Raw genomic sequence first — 18,721 nt, forward strand, 5'->3', positions numbered from 1 at the left:
TGACTGATCAGATTTTTTTTAATTGTTTACAAGGTCATGAATATGTTCAATAAATAGACTGTAGTATCACTTTTACTGTATAAACTTCATCTTTTTTTACATGCAGTCCATAAAATTTTCATTTGACGGAATAATTTACCCTGTTATGTATATATACAAATAGATATTTTCTCTTTATTCTCTTTTTTAAACTCTTCAATAAAATCTATACATTTTATACACTATCTCCCTCTTTTAATGGTCAATGTGCATACACATGAAGTGTCTATCCTTATAAACCGCCAGCCAATCTTCTTTTTGCTATCCATGGTAAGCGCTCGCACGTAGGACTGGGTTGTCCTGCATTGGGAATTATAATGCCGCTTGTCTATTCCTCTGCAGCCCTCCTTTGTGTACCCCATGGGGTTGCATTTGGTCTCATAAAAGTATTGCTTCAGTTGGCCATTGGGGACAGGGACCTTTTCCATGACGGTAACTTGCTGCCCGGACATGTCTATTGCCGTCTTTTTATCCACAGCTGTCACCCACTGGCTAATACTGTCACACACACTGAGCTCTCCACGTCGTGAGGGATCGGAGTGTCGCCGCACCCTCATGGACATATTAGCGGCATCCAGATAGTTTTTGTATTCCTCCAGGAGAAAGAGCAACGGCGGCTCCAAAGGCACTTGGTTGCTGATCATCACCCGCGAGTTGTACAGATCGACATCCTTGGCCTCCGTGGTGACTACAGAGGATGGGCCACCACCTCCCTGGCTCTTATCGGCCCCCTGTCCCAGCTGCGCCGCCTCGCCCTCCACCTCCAGCAACTCCTCTATCACTTGCTCAAATGTGTCTGTGAGCGAGGGCAGTTCCCCGCGCTGGCCTGGCCCTCCACCGCTCTGGGGAGTCCCGTGGCCTCTTTCGGCCGTTGCAGCAGCGCCCAAGTAGCCTTCCGTCCGATGGCCCCGCATGCCCGGGGCATCTCTCAGGGGCGCAGCTCTCATGCAACTGAAGTATGAAATAACCATAGTAAGGAACAGGATGGTCATCACTCTTCTAACCTGGTGGAACTGGAGGGACGGGAGAGAGACACAGAAAGAAAACAAGAGGAGAGAGGAGGGTTGGGGGAGGGCGAGAGAACGAGATGGTCAGTCAAAGAGCATCTTCAACAAAGTTAGCTTATTTTTGATCCATAATGCACCACGTAAGCCTCTCCTCCTATTTCCACCCTCCACTCTTTGTTTGCGAGCCAAAAAACTGGAGCCAGTAGCTTCGGAATAATCACAACATGTTTTTATTAAACTGATATTGGCACTGTGTCATCGGTGTTTTCAAATTGTTTGCAAACTGTAATCATTCTGTTCCTATGTGAGGTCTGGCTTAGATCTCTATTTGTTGGCAGCAATGCACAAAAGCTGTGCTGAGCATCAGAGCGGCTGCTTATTACAAAAGATAAGATTACACAAATAGATGTCGAAACATCCTAACAGCTTTTTGACTGGTCTGTTAAAAAGGCACGGTGCCGTGTATATTTATAATGGCCACACCTGCCAATCATGGCTTTCTGTTGGAATAATTGCCTGTTTTTCTTTCTTTTTTTTCCTTTTTTTTGGCTGTACTGAAAGCTCACAGCTGCCCCCCTGCTTTTGGGTAAGGAAATTGAGGATTTTCATTCTTAAACTTCATCCTGTAGTTGTTGAATTCTTGTGGATGGATTTATGCCCGCCCCCCCAACCCGCGTTACGAATACGCGACCGTGACGTTACCGTACAAACAAATCACCAGTATTAACACTTCGGGAACCTCCGGTGTGGACAGCACTTCCTAACAGAGTCAGTGTGTTTGTGTCAGCGCTGGCAAACACTGATGCTGCAGTATTACTTTATTAAAAAGAAAAAAAAAACTGGTCTGTGCTGTAGGACGGGTCAGGTACTACACCTTGTAGTCATGAATGGGAACTATGGGTTTGTTGAGGGACAATGTTTGTTTTCGGCAGGTGGAAGGCGAGAGCACTGCGGGATGAATTAACAGGAAACTGAATGACAGAATGATGTGATATCCTGCCGTGCAAAGCACTGCTATCGAGGCTCTGGAGAACAACTCAAAACATATGCAAAACCAAACTGAAACACTGTACATACATATTGTAAAATTACCTGAGCATGTGTGCGTCCCTTACCTCTGAGAAGCTTTAAGATTCACAGCAAATCAATGAATCCAAAGGACATAGATTTAAAAACACCCATAATTTAAAAAGAAAAAGAAAAAAAAATCTAGATCTTGCCTTCCACAGGGGCTCATTTAAAAATAGCCTGGCCGAGGCTTTGACTGCACTCTGCATGTCCGAGCCTGACACAGGAAAACACGGCGAGAGCGAGCCCCTGCTCCAGCCTCCACTCACAGAATGGACACAAGGACCTTTACAGTATAGGGAGGAGCGAAACCCCACCTTAAAAGCATTTGTTTCATTCTTAATTGGTATCTGGGGCTGTGGCTGCAATTAACCGACACCACGGTGACTGCCATAGAGATATCTCGTCTAAAAATAGACGTGCTGGGAGTCTCACAGTCTCTATTCAGAATATCACATCCTTCTTCTTAATGAGCCACTCATTCCCTGAGCTCAGTGACGTGCTCCTCCGGAGTGTGTGAGTGTGCGTGTTAGAGGGAGGGCATGGGGAGGGGCTGGCTTGTATGTGTTTTGCAGTGAGGTGGTGATGGTGGTGCTGGTGGTGGGGTGGGTATTTTTCCTCTCACCAACTACAACGAGGACAAAGCCAAGAATAAAGAGCTAATTGTCAACTCGGATATTGTTAACAAAATTCCATTTATGGCTCATTAACCCTTCGGTGTTGCGAAGGTTGTGGTTAAAATGATATCTGCGAGGCTTCCCAGCACTGAGAATCGTGTAGGTTTTTACGGGATCGAGGCCAGTCACGAGCTTTATGTGTAGGATGCATTTAGGCTGATATTATTATCAGCATCGCGCTCAAATGGTTCCACTTCCACATGAGGGAAATGAAGGCAGAGGGCTGATTACTGTTAGGCGTCAAACTTCATGCTGGAAATGGTGCAGACGAAGAGTGCTGCATCTTCCGTAACAGACCACAGGGGTAATATTGCAGTAGCAGGGGGTGGAGAGAGTGCCAGCGTCATTTCGCAGCATAACAACCACAGATGACGTCTCTTCCAGGTCTCCATAGGGGAGAGAATGGAGAGAAGGGGTGGGGTGGAGGAGAGGGGGGGAGAGGTTGCTGGGGGTAATGCCACTCAACAGTGTGCAATTGCAGAGCCATTCCCCCGTGTATCCTCACACCGGGAACAACAGATGATTTTATTTCTATCTCGCTGATTTCCTGTTTCCATCAGTACAATCAATATGGCTTATGCTCTCAATCAACATCCTGTTAAAATGCGATAAAGCCAATGAATCATTTAATTGCTGTGGGACCGGCGGAGGATCTCTGGCTTATATCTGTGAGAGGCTAAATGTGACAACATCCAGTGTCTGAAGATTTTATGCGGATTTCACAGTTAATAAAAAAGCGGCCCGAGCGTTAACAGAATGAGCAATGAATAATAAAGCAAGGGATGGATTACATATGGAAGAATAAGACTCCCCCCCCTTTGGAGCTTCTAGTTATCAGCTTTGTGGCAACTTGTGCTTGAGAAAGGTGCAGTTTCCTCTGAGCTGACTGTTTAAAGAATGCACAGCCATCTAAACATGACATGCTGAGAACTGAGCTAATAACATGAACAGGGGAAAATAAAGCCCACAATAACTGCTGCTCAAACATGCCTTTATTCATGACAGCACGCCTGGAGCGTGAAACACCCCGAACAATAGCAGCAGGTGAGTGTGCGGACTCTGTCTTCTGTTTAGCTCCAGATGACCACCTGTTCATCTGCTTTGAGAGCACGGCTGTATGGCAGGGATATGTAACTTACCCTCGCAGTTATTCTTTGTGCCAGGTGGGGATTAAAGTGATAAATGCCTCCTCTGACAGACGCTGAAAAGTTTCCCTACAGCATGAAAGGACTAGCGTGGCTAGTGTTATTACATACTACAGTAACGTTCCCAGCCTCCACGCACATGTCTGCACACTTTATGCACATCTTTACTAACGGCAGGCGTGATATCTTATAAGCCACCGCATGGGGGAAAAAAACACATCAAGAGAGGAGATCTGAAGTGCGGTTACCACATTTGAATGGAAATGTGCGACCCCATGGCAACATTTGTTCTCTGCCTCTGTCTCTGCTCCCTCGTGGGCATCCATCTTTGTTTAATTCCTCAAGAATACAGTTTACCTGGCAACATGTTTTATCACGCTCAATAAGTATAGCACACAAAGCCAAATGTTCAGTTTGAGAGCAGGAAAAGTACAGCAAATATTATCAAAATGGCTACCCTAGGACCCCTTGTGCACTACATTGCAGCACTTAAAGAAAAAAAAACAGGCATTTAGACTTAATTGTGTTGTCTGCATTAATGGCTGACACATGTGGAAGCTTGCTTCCTGAGATCTGTTTTCAATCTGATGCAGCTTCAGAGCACGTTTTACTAATACATGAGCATCACTGAGGATTATACCTGGCCGCCAGGCCAACCCCAGCCACTGCCACAGAAAGCCCAGCATTCAAATACCTGCTGAGTGATTTATGCTACCCAAAAGAGCTGTTAACTCCCTCCCACACTGCGTGCAGCAGTGGGCACTTTAGAAGATACAACAGCAACATACAGCATGGTAAAATCCTTACTGATGTGCTTAGGTTCTTGTAAGCTTAGCGAAGAAATCCTCATTTTAACCCATGAAAGACCAACAGACCTGCGGCTGCACACTGACAGCGCTGCTGTGCCCAGCTTTGTACACTAGATGGCATATGAGACCGTCAAATAGTCTGAGCTCGTTTTCTTCCACCCTTTCTCCACCTTTCTCCCCTCTGTTTTTCCTTCCTCCCCATGAAATACGATAGATAGATAGATAGATAGATAGATAGATAGATAGATAGATAGATAGATAGATAGATAGATAGATAGATAGATAGATAGATAGATAGATAGATAGATAGATAGATAGATAGATAGGACAACCATTGTCTTTTCCAGGGCATAGTCATATAAGACATCTATAAAGTTAAGTTGGATGTTGTTTAGTTACAAGCCCAATTTGCTTTTATCTTCGGAAAGAATGGTTCATCAAAAAAAAAAAAAAAAAATTCGTCATTAAACCATCTATTAATCTGAGATTACTTCTTGAACCACATATTTTCACACCACATATGGGCCAGTTTCCTCCCACTTTGTTTGAATCCATAATTATTGTGAGGTTTTTTCTTTTTTTTAACACGAGCACACACCGCCAAAAAACCCCAACAGTGTGTGTTGGCCGACCGAGCTAGGCGTTTAGGTCTCGGGTTTCCTATAAAGTCTTAATGAGTTCATCAAAGTTTTTTCCCTCCAACAAAACAACAATACAAAAAAACTGTCTGGAGTGTTTCTGTCTCTTTTCTCACAGAGGAGGAGGTGGAGAAGGAGGAGGGTCCAAGCTTGGACGAACAAATGCAGACAAACAGCCGGAGGAGAGAGTTTATTGAGCAATTTATGCGCGTAAAGTTGCCTTAAAAAAACGTCCACACAGATGCACACTGGACGGCTTCCACTTTGCTAGCTATGGAGAAATGCCTACCTATATGTACCACTGGCTGCTCCAATAATGTAACCACAGACTTTTTCCCCCCTTCTTCTTCTTCTTCTTCTTCTTCTCGAGATTACATCTGCTGAGCTCGTGCTCCCCACTGGAAACCCAATCAACATAATAACTCCGTTTTTTATTAATGAACGCGAGGATAAGGTTACACATATCCCCTCTCGGGCTGCTGCGCTGTCTGTTCGCAGGATAACCGGGCTTGATCGAGCTACTTTTAGACCCCCCCCCCCCAACGCTACACACACACACACACACACACACACAACACACACACACACACACACACACACACACACACACACACACACACACACACACACACACACACACACCAGCTGTCTTTTCCACTAGCAGCATCAAACACAGCGAAAGTGCTTAAAACAAGTTATCAGAAAGAAGCAGACACATACCTTTTAGTGCCCAGTCGTAAAACAGACCATTCAACAGGACGGTAGTGTCATCTGGGATGTTTTGGACAACTCCCTGAGTAATTTACTTAAGCGGTATTTTTGACCCCCCTTCCCCCCCAAAAAACACTCCTCTCTCCCGACAAGCTTCAGGATATCTCTTCAGCTTTGGAGCAAATAGATTAAATTATTAATAGTGGAAATTGCATGGCTGAGGTAATGCACTCCCATGGCTGCACGGCTCCTTTGGAGATCGCCTGAAACTGAAGTTGTCGCATGCCGAGACGCCGCCGCCGCAGCACCACCACGGAGATGAGAGACCTCTGGAGCTGAAATGAGGAGCCTCTTTGCAACTACAGTAACTTTACTACAGAATGACGCTGCAACATGTGACCTGCCGCTGGCTGACTGCCTGGTCGCATCCAAACTCCTGTTTAAAAAGCCCCGAGGCGGAACTATTAATGCGCGTTCAGTGTGCATTATGTATTATTATTGTTTATCCGCATATCCCGCAGCCTGCATTCACACCATAAGCTGAAAGGAAGCCTCCCCTCTTCCGTATTTTTTTTGTACTCAGCCTAAAAGAGGTGGCATTTTTTTTTAGAAGGTTTTGCGTAACAGCGCGTCTCCACCAAGTCGTGATACACTGCGTGCCATTTACAGATGGCCTATTTGTGTAAAATTAGACATCGGGAAAATTAAAAATAATCATTTTCTGGTACGGGTCTCGAAATAGTGTGGAGACTGGGCAAGTCATATCAAAGAAAGCTAAAGTATTTGTGTGAAGGAGCCATTTGCGTGCCCCTTTCACATCATTTAATCCATCTTGTGTTAGTATCCCTGATATAACACATGAAGAACCCTCTTATTTTCTTATATAAACTAGATTTTGGTTGTAATTCTGACGCTATATACACAGAATAAACCCAAATCCAGTGTAGGATTATCATCTTATAATTTAGCTGCTGTAAAATGGCAGTGTTGGATGCTAACGGGCACAGGAGGGGGGTAAAGATGAGAACTTATTGAAAGCAGTTCTCCTCCTTGCTTTTAAAGTGAGCCATCTCTACAACAGATGGATGGCTCCCTGCAAGGTGCTCTGCAGTGTAGTAACCAGCTTTCACAGGTTATTATTCCCAGTATGTTAACCTTAGCAAACCACATCATATTTACAGGGAAATCTTGGACCGCGAGGCTGATTTTGATATTGTTTCTCCCCTTGGTTCACTTTCTTTAATGAAGCAGAATTCAAGTGAAGATGTCAGCCGAGGCACAACCTTTCAATGGGTGATGAACGGTTGGAAATTCCACCTCTGATGAATATGAGAGCGAGCATAATGGAGAAACAGAAGCTCATTATCCTTGTGACTTGGCCTCGATCCAGTGCAAAGATTTATTGTGATGTGTTGGCTATATTGCCATCATGATTCTTCCCTGCACAAGCTTATGAGCTGGAGAGCTCATGTTTGGCATGTAGCTGTATGGGAGTGGATGCTCACACCTGCCTAATGAGTCACTCCCACCTCCAACACCCAGGGAAATGCCAAGATAGATATAGCCCTCCCCGAAGGCTCACAGGAGGTGAGGGCAAACTCTGGATGACAAAGAGTTGCATCAGCAATCACTGAGCGACATGACTCCAAAGAGGATAAAAAAAATGCACACTGCACAAGGGGGCTGTTCCAAACAAGTAATTCATAAATAAATCACTTGGCATCTCATTAGAGGAGCAAAAAACAACAACATGGTCTCTCTCATTTCTGCAAATACAGCACAACTGAAGGTGGTTTATCGAGAGAAGTCATGTGTTTAAGGCTGGATTTCTGAATGAAATCCACACAATGCCTAATATCTGCAAGGAAATAAGGGGTAGTGGGGAGTATTAGAAGCCCTTTGACTCCTCCAGTTGAGGACCAGGCTGAAGCATGACAGTGTTGACCTTCTACAAGTCAACCATGAGGTCGATCTGAAAACCACTAAACCATCATTGGATCTTGTTGAGGTTTGAGATCTCTGAAGATGAATTCTTCTGTCTTTTGATGTCGTGTGGCAACTTTTCATATGCTTTAGTGATCAGAATGACAGGCGAACACATGTAATTTGAATTAGAAGTTGGGTAGTTCTCTTCTTACATCTTCCCAGCTCACGACCCTTTTTGCTGTTTGTGCTGCAGGAAGAAGAAGAAGAAGAAGAAGAAGAAGAAACATCCACAAGACCTGACAACACGACCCACTTGTATAACCTTTCAAAGCTTCTCTCGCCAAATGCAGCACGAACGCTGACAGGTCCGCACTGCCGGAAGCTTCACTTAACAAGTAGAATTATGCCTCCTTGCATGAGAGAAGGGGACCATGTAACATGGGTGAAATGACTTTTGTGAAATGTCATTTTCACCGGGGATAAAGCGAGGCGATGGGGGTATTTTGATCAAAGGGAAATTGCATTGCTCCTCAAGGAGGCAACTGAGAAAACATTTCTTTGGATGGAGGTTGTGTGACGTCAAAGGAGACGAGGAGTGAGCTGAGTGAAAACTCTAAAGTCAGTGCAGGGCCTTTTTTGAAAAAGAAATAATCAGATGCTGGTGTGAGGAGTTAATGTCATCCCTCCTGTGATGACAATAACCTTTAATGTGATCATGAAGCAGACAGCAGGCTGGGCTTCTAAGCATCATATATGGCCTATAGACTCCTCCTTACCACACCCTCATTCAGCTGATACATTATTTCTATAGTGGCAGACTGCAAGTCACTCCATAGCCTGTGAAGCCTCTGTCTGTCTGTTTTCTTGCCTTCTGCCCCCCAACATCACCCTCCTCCATCACTAATGTTTGCTTCACTGCTAATAATAAAATATTTTCTATTTTAAAAAAGAAAGCAGAATTTTAAAAAAAAAATGCTATGAAAGAGAGGATGCACAAAATTAAAACCCTGCCTTGATTTGCTATAGAGCAATATCCTGCCACCATATGGAAGCAAAAACACAATTTTCAGAATAAAGGCCTGAAATTAGATACTTTAAATCAACCTTACGGGCCAAAGCCGGCTCACTTTCCGTCTAACTGGCACTCAGGAAACAGCATTAAAAAAAAAGCTGTTTTGATGGCTTCTGGAAGTTGTCTGAAATCACTGATGTGCTGCATGTTCACATACTGCCGGGAGACACACGTGAATGGTTTGCCGGAATCGTCGAGCATTTCCTGTCACGCCGCATCATGCATCCTTGTTGTCCCGCAGTGGTCCGTCATATAAGATGTCTTTACAGTAAGAATATCCCAACTGTGTATTAATAACTCATCGTGGGCTTCATCGCTGCGAAACCACAGTCACGCCGCTGAATGACGAATAACTGGTAATTAAATGTTCGGAATAAAGGTTCAAGGCTTCGCCTCCTGCCAGAACTTGTTTAAACAAGCCTCTTAATTGGATGAAGGTGCCAGTGATGAAGATGATGATGATGTGGTGACTAAAGCATGAGCAGCAGCGGGGACAGCGACGGTGGCGGCGGGCGATGTAGCCTACATTTTCATAATGATTAAGATGATTAATTTTCAATCTAAATATATCGTGACGTCCGCCTCTCTGCGGAGCCCAGATTTCCGCCATCTATACCCCCGCCCCCAATAAAAGAAAAATAATAATCAATAGCCTATTTATAATTTATATCAGACATCAAGCGATTGCATTTCATGAATGAAAGCGGGGGGTGGGGGTGGAAAAAATCCGAAATCCGAGTTTTACTGGGGGACAAACGTCGCCCATGTCTATATAAAGAAAATGGCATTTAAATCCGGATTTTTTCCACAAAGTGCAGAATTAATCGCGTCGGGGTAAAAAAGAAAAAAGAAAAAGAAAAAGAAAAAACTCGACACACAAAGACCAACAATTACATGATGGAGAAAAAAATAGTAGCTGCACGAGACAATCTAGCATGTTAATAATGCTATCTTTATTTCCACCCAGGGCGTTTCTCTTTCTTTTCTTTTTTTCGTTTAATTTAAAAAAGGCCCATCCGAAAGAATTTCATCGGATTTTTTTTTTTTTGCAAAGAAACCTACCATCAGGTTTGTTTTTGACGCCCACCCCAACTCTGCAGAGCTGAGAGTGCAGAGAGAGAGAGGGGAGATTCTCGGTAAAGATAACACACGCGGAGACGCACGCACACAGGCGCGAGCGCACGCAGGCGCACGCCCGCACACAAACACGCGCAGCCCCATTTATGGACTGATCCGCTGACGTACATTGCAGAAAAGTGCTATAAAAAAACCTTCGTACATACAAAGTGTGTCGTGCCACCCCACAGACCCCTCCTAACCCGCCTCCGCTCATCCCTCCTCCTCCACCCAACACGCCCACGCCCACACCATCTAATCCCACGTCTCGGTGGAAAAAAAACCATAAATAAATTAGAAAATAAAAATAAAAATAAAGCCACGGCCAGAAAATAGAAACAGAAGAAAATGCTTACGTTTATAAACAGTGCAGTCGGAGGGGAAAAAAGATGGTGCGGTAGAAAAGAAAAGAAAAAAGGTGAGACAATGATAGCATCTGTGAATTAAAAAAAATAAGGCCAAAGATTTCTTTAAACTGTCACAATTCCCCCGATCTGTCATACAATGAACCCTTCCTTTCGTTTCGTTCGGCAAATTAATGATTGGTCGTAATTTGTGCAATCAGCGGGTTTTGTGGCACTGATGCCTGGAATGTGGCTATTAAAGTCGCGTCGCTGCCTTTATTAAAGGAGCATTTTTATGAATGTCGGGTTAGCCTAATAAGTAATGTGATCTATTTGGGTTTCAGCGTCTCATAAAATGAGGAGTAATAGGTCATAATATGCGGAAACCGATCTGGGCGCATTACATTGCTGGGTTAAAATTACGGAAAACGCCAGCAGAAGAAGAAGAAAAAAGGAGGAGGGGGGGAGTCCCATAATTCAAATGTAATTAGGGATTTACTGGATACTTTCATATTGGAAGTATTTATTTGAAATCGCAGCCCCCTGCACGAGGAGTCTTGATTAAAACAGGACTGCCAGTGGGCGTTGGGGCTTTTCTCTTCCCATGCTGTTGTTTTGCCATGCAATTGCTTCGACTTGGATCAGAAATCTTAAATCTTTGACCAAAGGGGGGGAGGAGAGGGAGTGAGTGAGATAGCCTGGGAGGGGGGGTAGACAATATCCACTGCTTCTGCATCGGTGTGAGACGAATTTTTTAAGGCTACAAGTCCTTCAGGAGGGCACAGAAATAAAATCTCAGGGCAGTTTTGGGTGATGATCATCTATATCGAACAGACGAGATGAGTGATTCTGCTTGCTTTAATTTTAAATTGCACAAAAAGAAGAAGAAGAAGAAAAGAAAGCAAGCAAGAAAGAAAGAAAGAAAAAGAAAGAAAGAAGCAATGCTTCCCGAACAATTTCCTCTCAAGCCATCTTATCTCTCACCATAACGTTCAGCCATAACATCTGTCAGAGGATGGACTTTGACCACGCCCATCTTTATTGTAATTTCACACAAGAATAAAGCGAACAATTTGTACACAGTAAATGAGCCTCGCTTTGGCAGCAAATCACACGAGGAATAAAAGGGGCGAGGAATTATTTATTCTACCCCCACCGCCCTCCGCGTTTTTCTTAAAATAAGGCTTTATTTATTTTTTATTATCACTAATATTTTTATTCATTCGTAGCCTGCAGTCTGACAGGTCGACACAGAGCCGTGTACGGACAAAGAGGAGGAGGAGGGGAGGAGGGGGGGGTAGGGTAGCAGGTGAAGTGAAAAGCACCTTATGAATGAAACCGTGGAGCGGTCGTAGTAAAAACACAAGTGATTTGATGGCGATGACGGGAGGGGGGGCTATGGAGGGAAAGGGGGGGGGGGGCTAAAGAGTAGGGCTATTTTTGGTCGATAACAAAATCCGGAGGGTTTGACATCAAGACAAAACATGAATGCAGCAGACCAAACAACAAAAATAAGCACAGATAGACTGATAGGTAGATATTTTATGATGTGCACGAGCATCAGTACTCCAGTTCGTGCTGAAAGTATCACTGCAGCGTCTTAAGTCCCATATTGGGAGCATGATTAGGCACAACGCAACGATTACGCAAATTGTGTTGCAGCAGGCAGTGTTCGGAAACTCCAAAAAACGCTTCACAAAGCTCCCCGCATGAATGTGCACGCACCTATAATTTATTTAAAAAAGAAAAAAAGCTTAAAAAATAACAATAAGTTCAGGATTGTTTTTTTTTTTTTTTAAGAAAGAAAGATAAGCTCCGCGGGGTCTTGGTCACCTGGATCGTGCTTCATTTCGGAGTTATTTCGGTCATTCATGTCCACAATGAACACACTGCAAAAGACGAAGGGCTGCATGCTGTAGTTTTAAGTTCATTTCGGAAAAAGCCAGCCGAAGCCTCGTGAAAAAAAGCCGACAGGAAGAAAGGATTGACACAAAAAAACAATGGATTGTGCTCTTACCTTTATAAGGGCTGACAACCACTATGTGCGTGGTTAGATCTCCGCGACCAAGACTTGCATGTCCCAAAGTTTAACGCAGTGTGGGGGGGCTTATAGGTACCGAGAATGTGATGTGCAAAAGACCAGACGCCCTAACATTTCAACTTTCACAGTGCTCTACAAAAAAAAAGAAAAAAAAGAGAAAAAAAACACCCAAAAAAAGACATCTGAAGCACGAGCTCTTTTAATGGCAAGCGCTTTTCTTTTCCCCCCCTTTTTAAAATGTTTTCTCTCTCTCTCTCTCTCTCTCTCTTGCTCTCTCCCTCTCTTTCTTTTTAGAATCCGGTTTATTTTCCGTTTACAGACCACAGGCTCCTTCAGAATAAGCTTACCAAAAGTTGAAAAAACAATCCCAGGTTTGGCAAAGGGGGGCTGGGAAAAGAGAGAAAGAGAGTTGGCGTCCACTCGGCGTTTTAGTCCATGCACGACTCCGGTGCCTCTGTCCAACGTGCTGAAAGCATAACACAGCCAGGGTAACTATGAGGGGCCAAGAAAATAGCTATATACTTTTTTTTGAGTGCCCACTTTAAACAGCTCTTTTTTTCACCCCCCTACTCCGCTTGCTTCCTCGCGTCTTGTCACGTGTATTTTCCCACCCCTTGCCAAACCAGTCCTCTTAATATTTGATCACATTTTGGTCGGACATTTCCTCCCAGATAAACAGCACCTATACACCACAAACGCCGGCTCAGTTCGCTCGCCACAGAAAGGCTACACTCTCACGCCAAATTGCAACCGGCAGCGCTGATACTGTGCCCCATTGTTCCCAATGTCATGCTTATGACAAGTGTGACAGCCAAGTGGCACATGTTGCTTATGTTATTTAAACAAGCATGGGCACCGCTCTCAAAAGGCAACATAAATGCATGCATAAAATATAAACCCTTCTCTGCCAGCACTCAGCCCTCCAAGACAGCCTGTGCAGCCCACATCACATCCACACACAGCGCGCAGACACAATGTAATATTTCCTTACCCCTCTCACTGTACCGGCATATCCTGAGCAGAGAAATGCCACACAATCCTTTCTCACACAGGCTTTGTCAACATCAGCCTCATCAGACATGGGTCTCGATACTGAGTTTCTCAAGTAGAGTCCAACCCTTCCAGCAATGCGTTGCCAGACTAAACAGCAAGCACGACTATTTGCTGGTAATCATTCCTTATATGCTGTGTGTTTCCATTGCTACTTACCATTTTCCCCTACGCTGTCCTGGAGATAGAAGTGTCTTAATATCCACTCACTCCAACAGATGCTGGTAGGTAATGTGTCTTGTTTGAAGTCATCATATGAGAACTTCTGCTGTGCTCAGTAGATCGCCCACCACTTCGCTGACTTATGAATCTAATAACCCTTTGAAATATCGGCGTGCTTAAACTCTGTTAGGCAACACCTTGGTGGCTCTACAGTAAAGACAAATATCAACAAGGCTGGCTTGTCAGAAAAGCTTGTACAGATATACGTAACACCCTCGCCAGGACAACGCCATTAGGGGGTCTTACGTGATTGAAATAAGCGACGGCAATACAAGTTTATGGGGGGCACTCGCTCCTGACTGATCGCCTCGTTCACCGCCTCAAATCTTTAAATCCGCATCGAGGAACAACGAAAGAGGCATAAAACTTCTGAGACGTATCTCGATTCACGTGTTTGTGTAATAGACTGTTAACTCCCTCTTTGGCGAAGGGCCATGGGCCTATTACGCATACGCACAACTGGTCATTTAGATTGTTCTTACGGGCGATGCGCTGCGGGGTTTTTTTCTTTCTTTTTTTCCCCTCACAAAACAAATAGACATTTACAGCGCCCCGGTGTCTGCCTGTCAAGTTCTAGAGGAACTTGTTGCTGCTCAAAAAGAAACCCCCCTCCGCCTTTTCTTCCTCCCTTTCCTTCTTTTCCCCCCTTTTCTGCTGGACCACACTCCGTCTCTCTCATATATATATATATATATATTTACACATATATATTTATACTTACTCTGTCAAACTCTGCTGAAGTGCTGCGTTTCCCCCCCCTTCAGGACAGAAATAAATGTTAAAAAAGTTAATCCACGTCCTCCGGTAGCGTTATTACACCGAGAGAAGCGACCACAGTGCGTGAAGTCACGGATGATACTTTTCGATCAGGAATATCTGGAAGTTCAAAGGCGAAATCTGTTTTCAGTAAAATTCCATCAGTTGCACTGCCAACACTCAGCCATCTGATTGTTATGCAGTGACGAAGCGCCGTGCTTGCAAGTGAAGCCCCAAATGTACTAAGTAACATGAGTAATAGGTGATATTTGCCTGACTCTTTGCCAACATCCCAAACTTTCTGAGTGCGTGTGTAAGAAAAGTGTCATTCTGTGGTATGATCTTTTTTTTTTTCGTCTTTTTTTTTTGGTCATAGCTTATGGAAATAACGCTGCATGGGTGGCGCGTTATTGGAACCTGTAGGCGTGCTTCTGCAAAAAAGAAAAAAGAAAAGAAAAAAAAGAGACAATAGCACCAATCTGACAAATCCTTGGACTTTTCTCTCGAAACAAACAACAAAAACATTAAATTTACCCCCCAAAAAGCTGCTCATCAAAGTGTTTCAGGTACCTGGATGCCATCCCACCCACACCTGCTGCCCTGATACTGCTGTTTGCCTTCACGTTGGGGGGTACATGTGCCAATATACGCACTGATTTGAATATTGAACCTGAAGTCACATTTCTCTGTTGTCAGTGGCACTTGTCAATATTGTACCAAAACTTCTGACACATTCAAAAAGTCTTCTCTTGGCGAGCGCAGCTGATTCTAATCTGGTCTGACTACGCATGTAGCTACTGTGTCAGCCTGCTTGTAGAGGCAGTGGCCAAAAACAAACAAACAAACACACAAACAAACAAAACAAAAAAGAGAATTTTTTTTTTTTTTTGCAGTTTGTGTCAATACATTTCTGCCTCAAAGACACAAGATGGCATAATCAGATAAAAATAAAAAACATATATATGTGTGTTTAATCATAATTATTACTGGGCTAGAAAGATGTGGCTCTCCGTGTACCAAACAGGCAAACAGTGCTGAACTTAAGAGCCACACATAGCTTATTATCCTTGAACTCGGTCCTCGCAGGCTTTTCACACAGGGGGCTACTCATTACAGGCGACTAATAAAAGGCAGTGACATGAAGAGAGAGGTAACACATATCAGCCCGGGTGAGGACAGCACGAACAATTCCCCCTCTTTTTTTTTTTTCACCTTACATGATTAAATGATTAGGATGTATGTGTCTCTATCACCTCGCAGGCTTCTACCATCATTCTACTCTCAGGCCTTTTTGCTTCCTGACGTGGTAACTTGACTTGCTCCTACTTGTGATGTTGTTAACACTTCTTCTGCTCCCACAGCTTTTCGCAGACTCTGTTACTGACTCATGCTCGTCCCTTTTCCACTATCCGTGCCCTCCCCCGCACTCTTCAGCACAATATCTTATCCGAGTCCGAGGTCATAGATCAATCACTTCATCCCCTGGGCTGCATATGACTGCATGGCATTTTGCTCTATGGTCTGCCAAGATACTTCACCTCTTTTGAGCTTACTCTTGGAACTTATAAGAGTTTGAGTGAAATATATTTTGGCAGAGGGAGTGTTATTAAAATGTGTGGCCAACGGGCTGCACCTCGGGATAAACATGGGGGACGAATGCGACTGTTCCGGCCTTTTTGAAGTCTGTTAGGAGGTACAGGTGTTGGTGTTAATCGGATACAGGCAGTGCAGCAAAGAAGATGTAGGATGTCACAATAATAGCAGAAGTATTCGCGGTATCTCTTTTGTGATTGGCTCATTTCCACTTGTTGTTGTCGTTATTGCTCCATAATTTTGTAAACCTGTCTTTTTACCTCCCGAGCTGCACGCAGCCTTTAAGATGTAACTGTATGTGAGATTTCTTCCAACCTTTTTCCCAAGGAGCTTCCAACAATCTGCTCGTGAATGCCTGAAAATGACTCTCAGCTCCACCTCCTCAAATGACAACTGTAGAAAAATTCATCACCAAAAAGAAAGAAAGGGGGGAAAAAAAGTATTGTTAAAGCCATTTTAACATTGCAGTCATCATACCCCGCTGTTGACATCTGTTAATCACAATTGGGGCCCATTGTGGTCTCTGAATCATTACTAAAACGCAGGGTGCCAGCCTAAAAATTTTGAGTCTATAAGCACTTTCCTCCTCCCCCTTGCCGTAATGACAACTATTAAGCGAGGATGGATCCAGTCAGGGCTGTGTGTATCATTACTCTGTCTTAATCTTTGTCCCATAAATATTGATAACAAGAGCCCCACGTCATGCGTTACTAGTACCTGCTGTTAAAAATAGACGGCCCGCTGATGGCAGGTTATCTCTTACTGTCAGATCCCAGTGTATCGCTACCTCTTGTATCTACAGGAAGTTGAGCTCTGGGACAAACAAAGAGCAGACAGAAAACAACAAATAGTCTGATTACACATGAGTACATCAAACCGCCGGATCTCCTGTCTCCTCTGTTTACCGAAAACAAAATGCAACTTGTGGAAAATAAAGTGCCAAGTATTAAAAATGAAAACTACGGATTTGTTTTACAGGAACGCAGAATCTCATAACGAAGCAGTCAAAATAGCTTAATACAGTCACCCTGTTGACAATGTGCTTCATGCTGTACATCTGTCATTCTGTAGTGCAGCTTCATAATATTTCTGTAGCGCGTGGAATTAATTATCAGGCTCGGTCGATGACTCAGAGCTCAGGTCTTCAGAAAGTAATGGAGCCCGTAAATAATCGCCCCTACTGCCACCATACTTCACACTGATAGCGAGCGTTGCATTTGTGCTAATTTCGCTGGTCTATGTATAGTGTGATGGACAGTGTCAGAATGAATGATATCTGGGTTGCCCCAGTGGCTAAGCAGGGGCCGAAATTGAACCGAATGAGCTGCTGTGACATTGAGGGGGTTTCTATCTACCTTTGCTGCCTACACTGTCATCCATCTTCTTGTGACCAGTTAAACACCAGGTGACTGTGTAAACTCTGCCTTTAGGGCTTCGGGGAGGAGGAGGCGGAGGGGGAATCTGGAGCACCGAGTGTGACATAGAAGTACACTGATGTCTTAACTCTGACTAACTTCCGTCTGCTCAACAGCCTGGAGTGGAGGGTGCTGCCTGTCTACTGTTATCTTTATCCCTGCCCTGGGTGAGACGTGTAATCTGGGCCTGCCACTGGACTGAGAGGCTGCTGAACTACAGTGAGCACAATGAAAATGACTAAAATAATCTAGAAGGTGTAACCTCAGTCTCCTTTCTTGGTCAACAAGAAAAGTGAACACAGAAATATGGATCTGAAGTTGTCTCAGATCAAATATTGCCCCAGGACTGTGACTTATTCATGGCTCAAACGAGGGCTCGTTGCACTGAGATGAGATTGTGTGTGTGTGTGTGTTTGCGTAAGCCCTGAATGTGTATGGAGTGGTGCGAATTTGAATAGATATATTTGCATCTTGTTGCTTAGCCAAAGGCATTATTGGCTCCCAGTGGTCGTGACCTGAAATTTTGCATGCAAGGCAACCCTGCAAATGGTAGCCCCTTTATGATCAGCCAGATACTGCACAGTGGAAGTATGAGCCACTGACCTTCAATGCAGCGCATACATGTAACACTTGTCGACACAGATGTTCACATTTCATGACTGCCTTGGCTCCTTCGGTTCTCTTCTGAACTCTATGAGAAAAAGGAGAGACGGTAAAATAAGTGTGGCTGCATTAAAAGTATTGTGAATGTTCAGGCTGATTTGGCAGGCTGGATCATTAATATTTAACCCTGATTGCCAATATGTAGTCAGACATGCTGGAATGTAACGGAAAAAGGAAGGAAAAGACGGTAGTGACCAAAAAAACAGAATAAAATAAAAATATCAAGTGTGTGGTTATTTTTATAGGTTACAGATGTACAGAAGTCATTCCACAGTAATACTGCACGCATACTCAGGAAGTAGGAGGTAGATTGTCTTCTCAGATATTCACTTTGTGTGATTCAGCCGGACACCGGCGAGGTGGACTGAAGCGGCACAGGCTGTTGACCTTGTAATGGATTTCTGAGTCCGACTTTGAGTTCACAGGCAT

The 18,721-nt window shown here is 44.0% G+C and overlaps 1 protein-coding gene across 6 annotated transcripts; it reads right to left on the reverse strand.

Annotated features, from left to right (window-relative positions):
* On the reverse strand, positions 1 to 18,313 carry bdnf (brain-derived neurotrophic factor). Of its 6 annotated transcripts, none has more exons than XM_039609846.1 (2): positions 18,233 to 18,313; positions 1 to 1,052 (listed from the first exon to the last, which is right to left on the reverse strand). In XM_039609846.1, the coding sequence occupies exons 1-2, from the start codon at positions 18,284 to 18,286 to the stop codon at positions 222 to 224; spliced, it is 885 nt and encodes a 294-aa protein (XP_039465780.1). In that variant the 5' UTR covers positions 18,287 to 18,313; the 3' UTR covers positions 1 to 221. The 6 variants fall into 6 exon arrangements, with proteins under 6 accessions (XP_039465780.1, XP_039465784.1, XP_039465793.1 ...); XM_039609850.1 differs by lacking the exon at positions 18,233 to 18,313 and adding an exon at positions 13,803 to 13,859; XM_039609859.1 differs by lacking the exon at positions 18,233 to 18,313 and adding an exon at positions 12,570 to 12,665.
* Positions 18,314 to 18,721: the final 408 nt, after the last annotated feature.

This window comes from Oreochromis aureus, linkage group 1, assembly GCF_013358895.1.
Source record: "Oreochromis aureus strain Israel breed Guangdong linkage group 1, ZZ_aureus, whole genome shotgun sequence".
Lineage (NCBI taxonomy): Eukaryota > Metazoa > Chordata > Actinopteri > Cichliformes > Cichlidae > Oreochromis > Oreochromis aureus.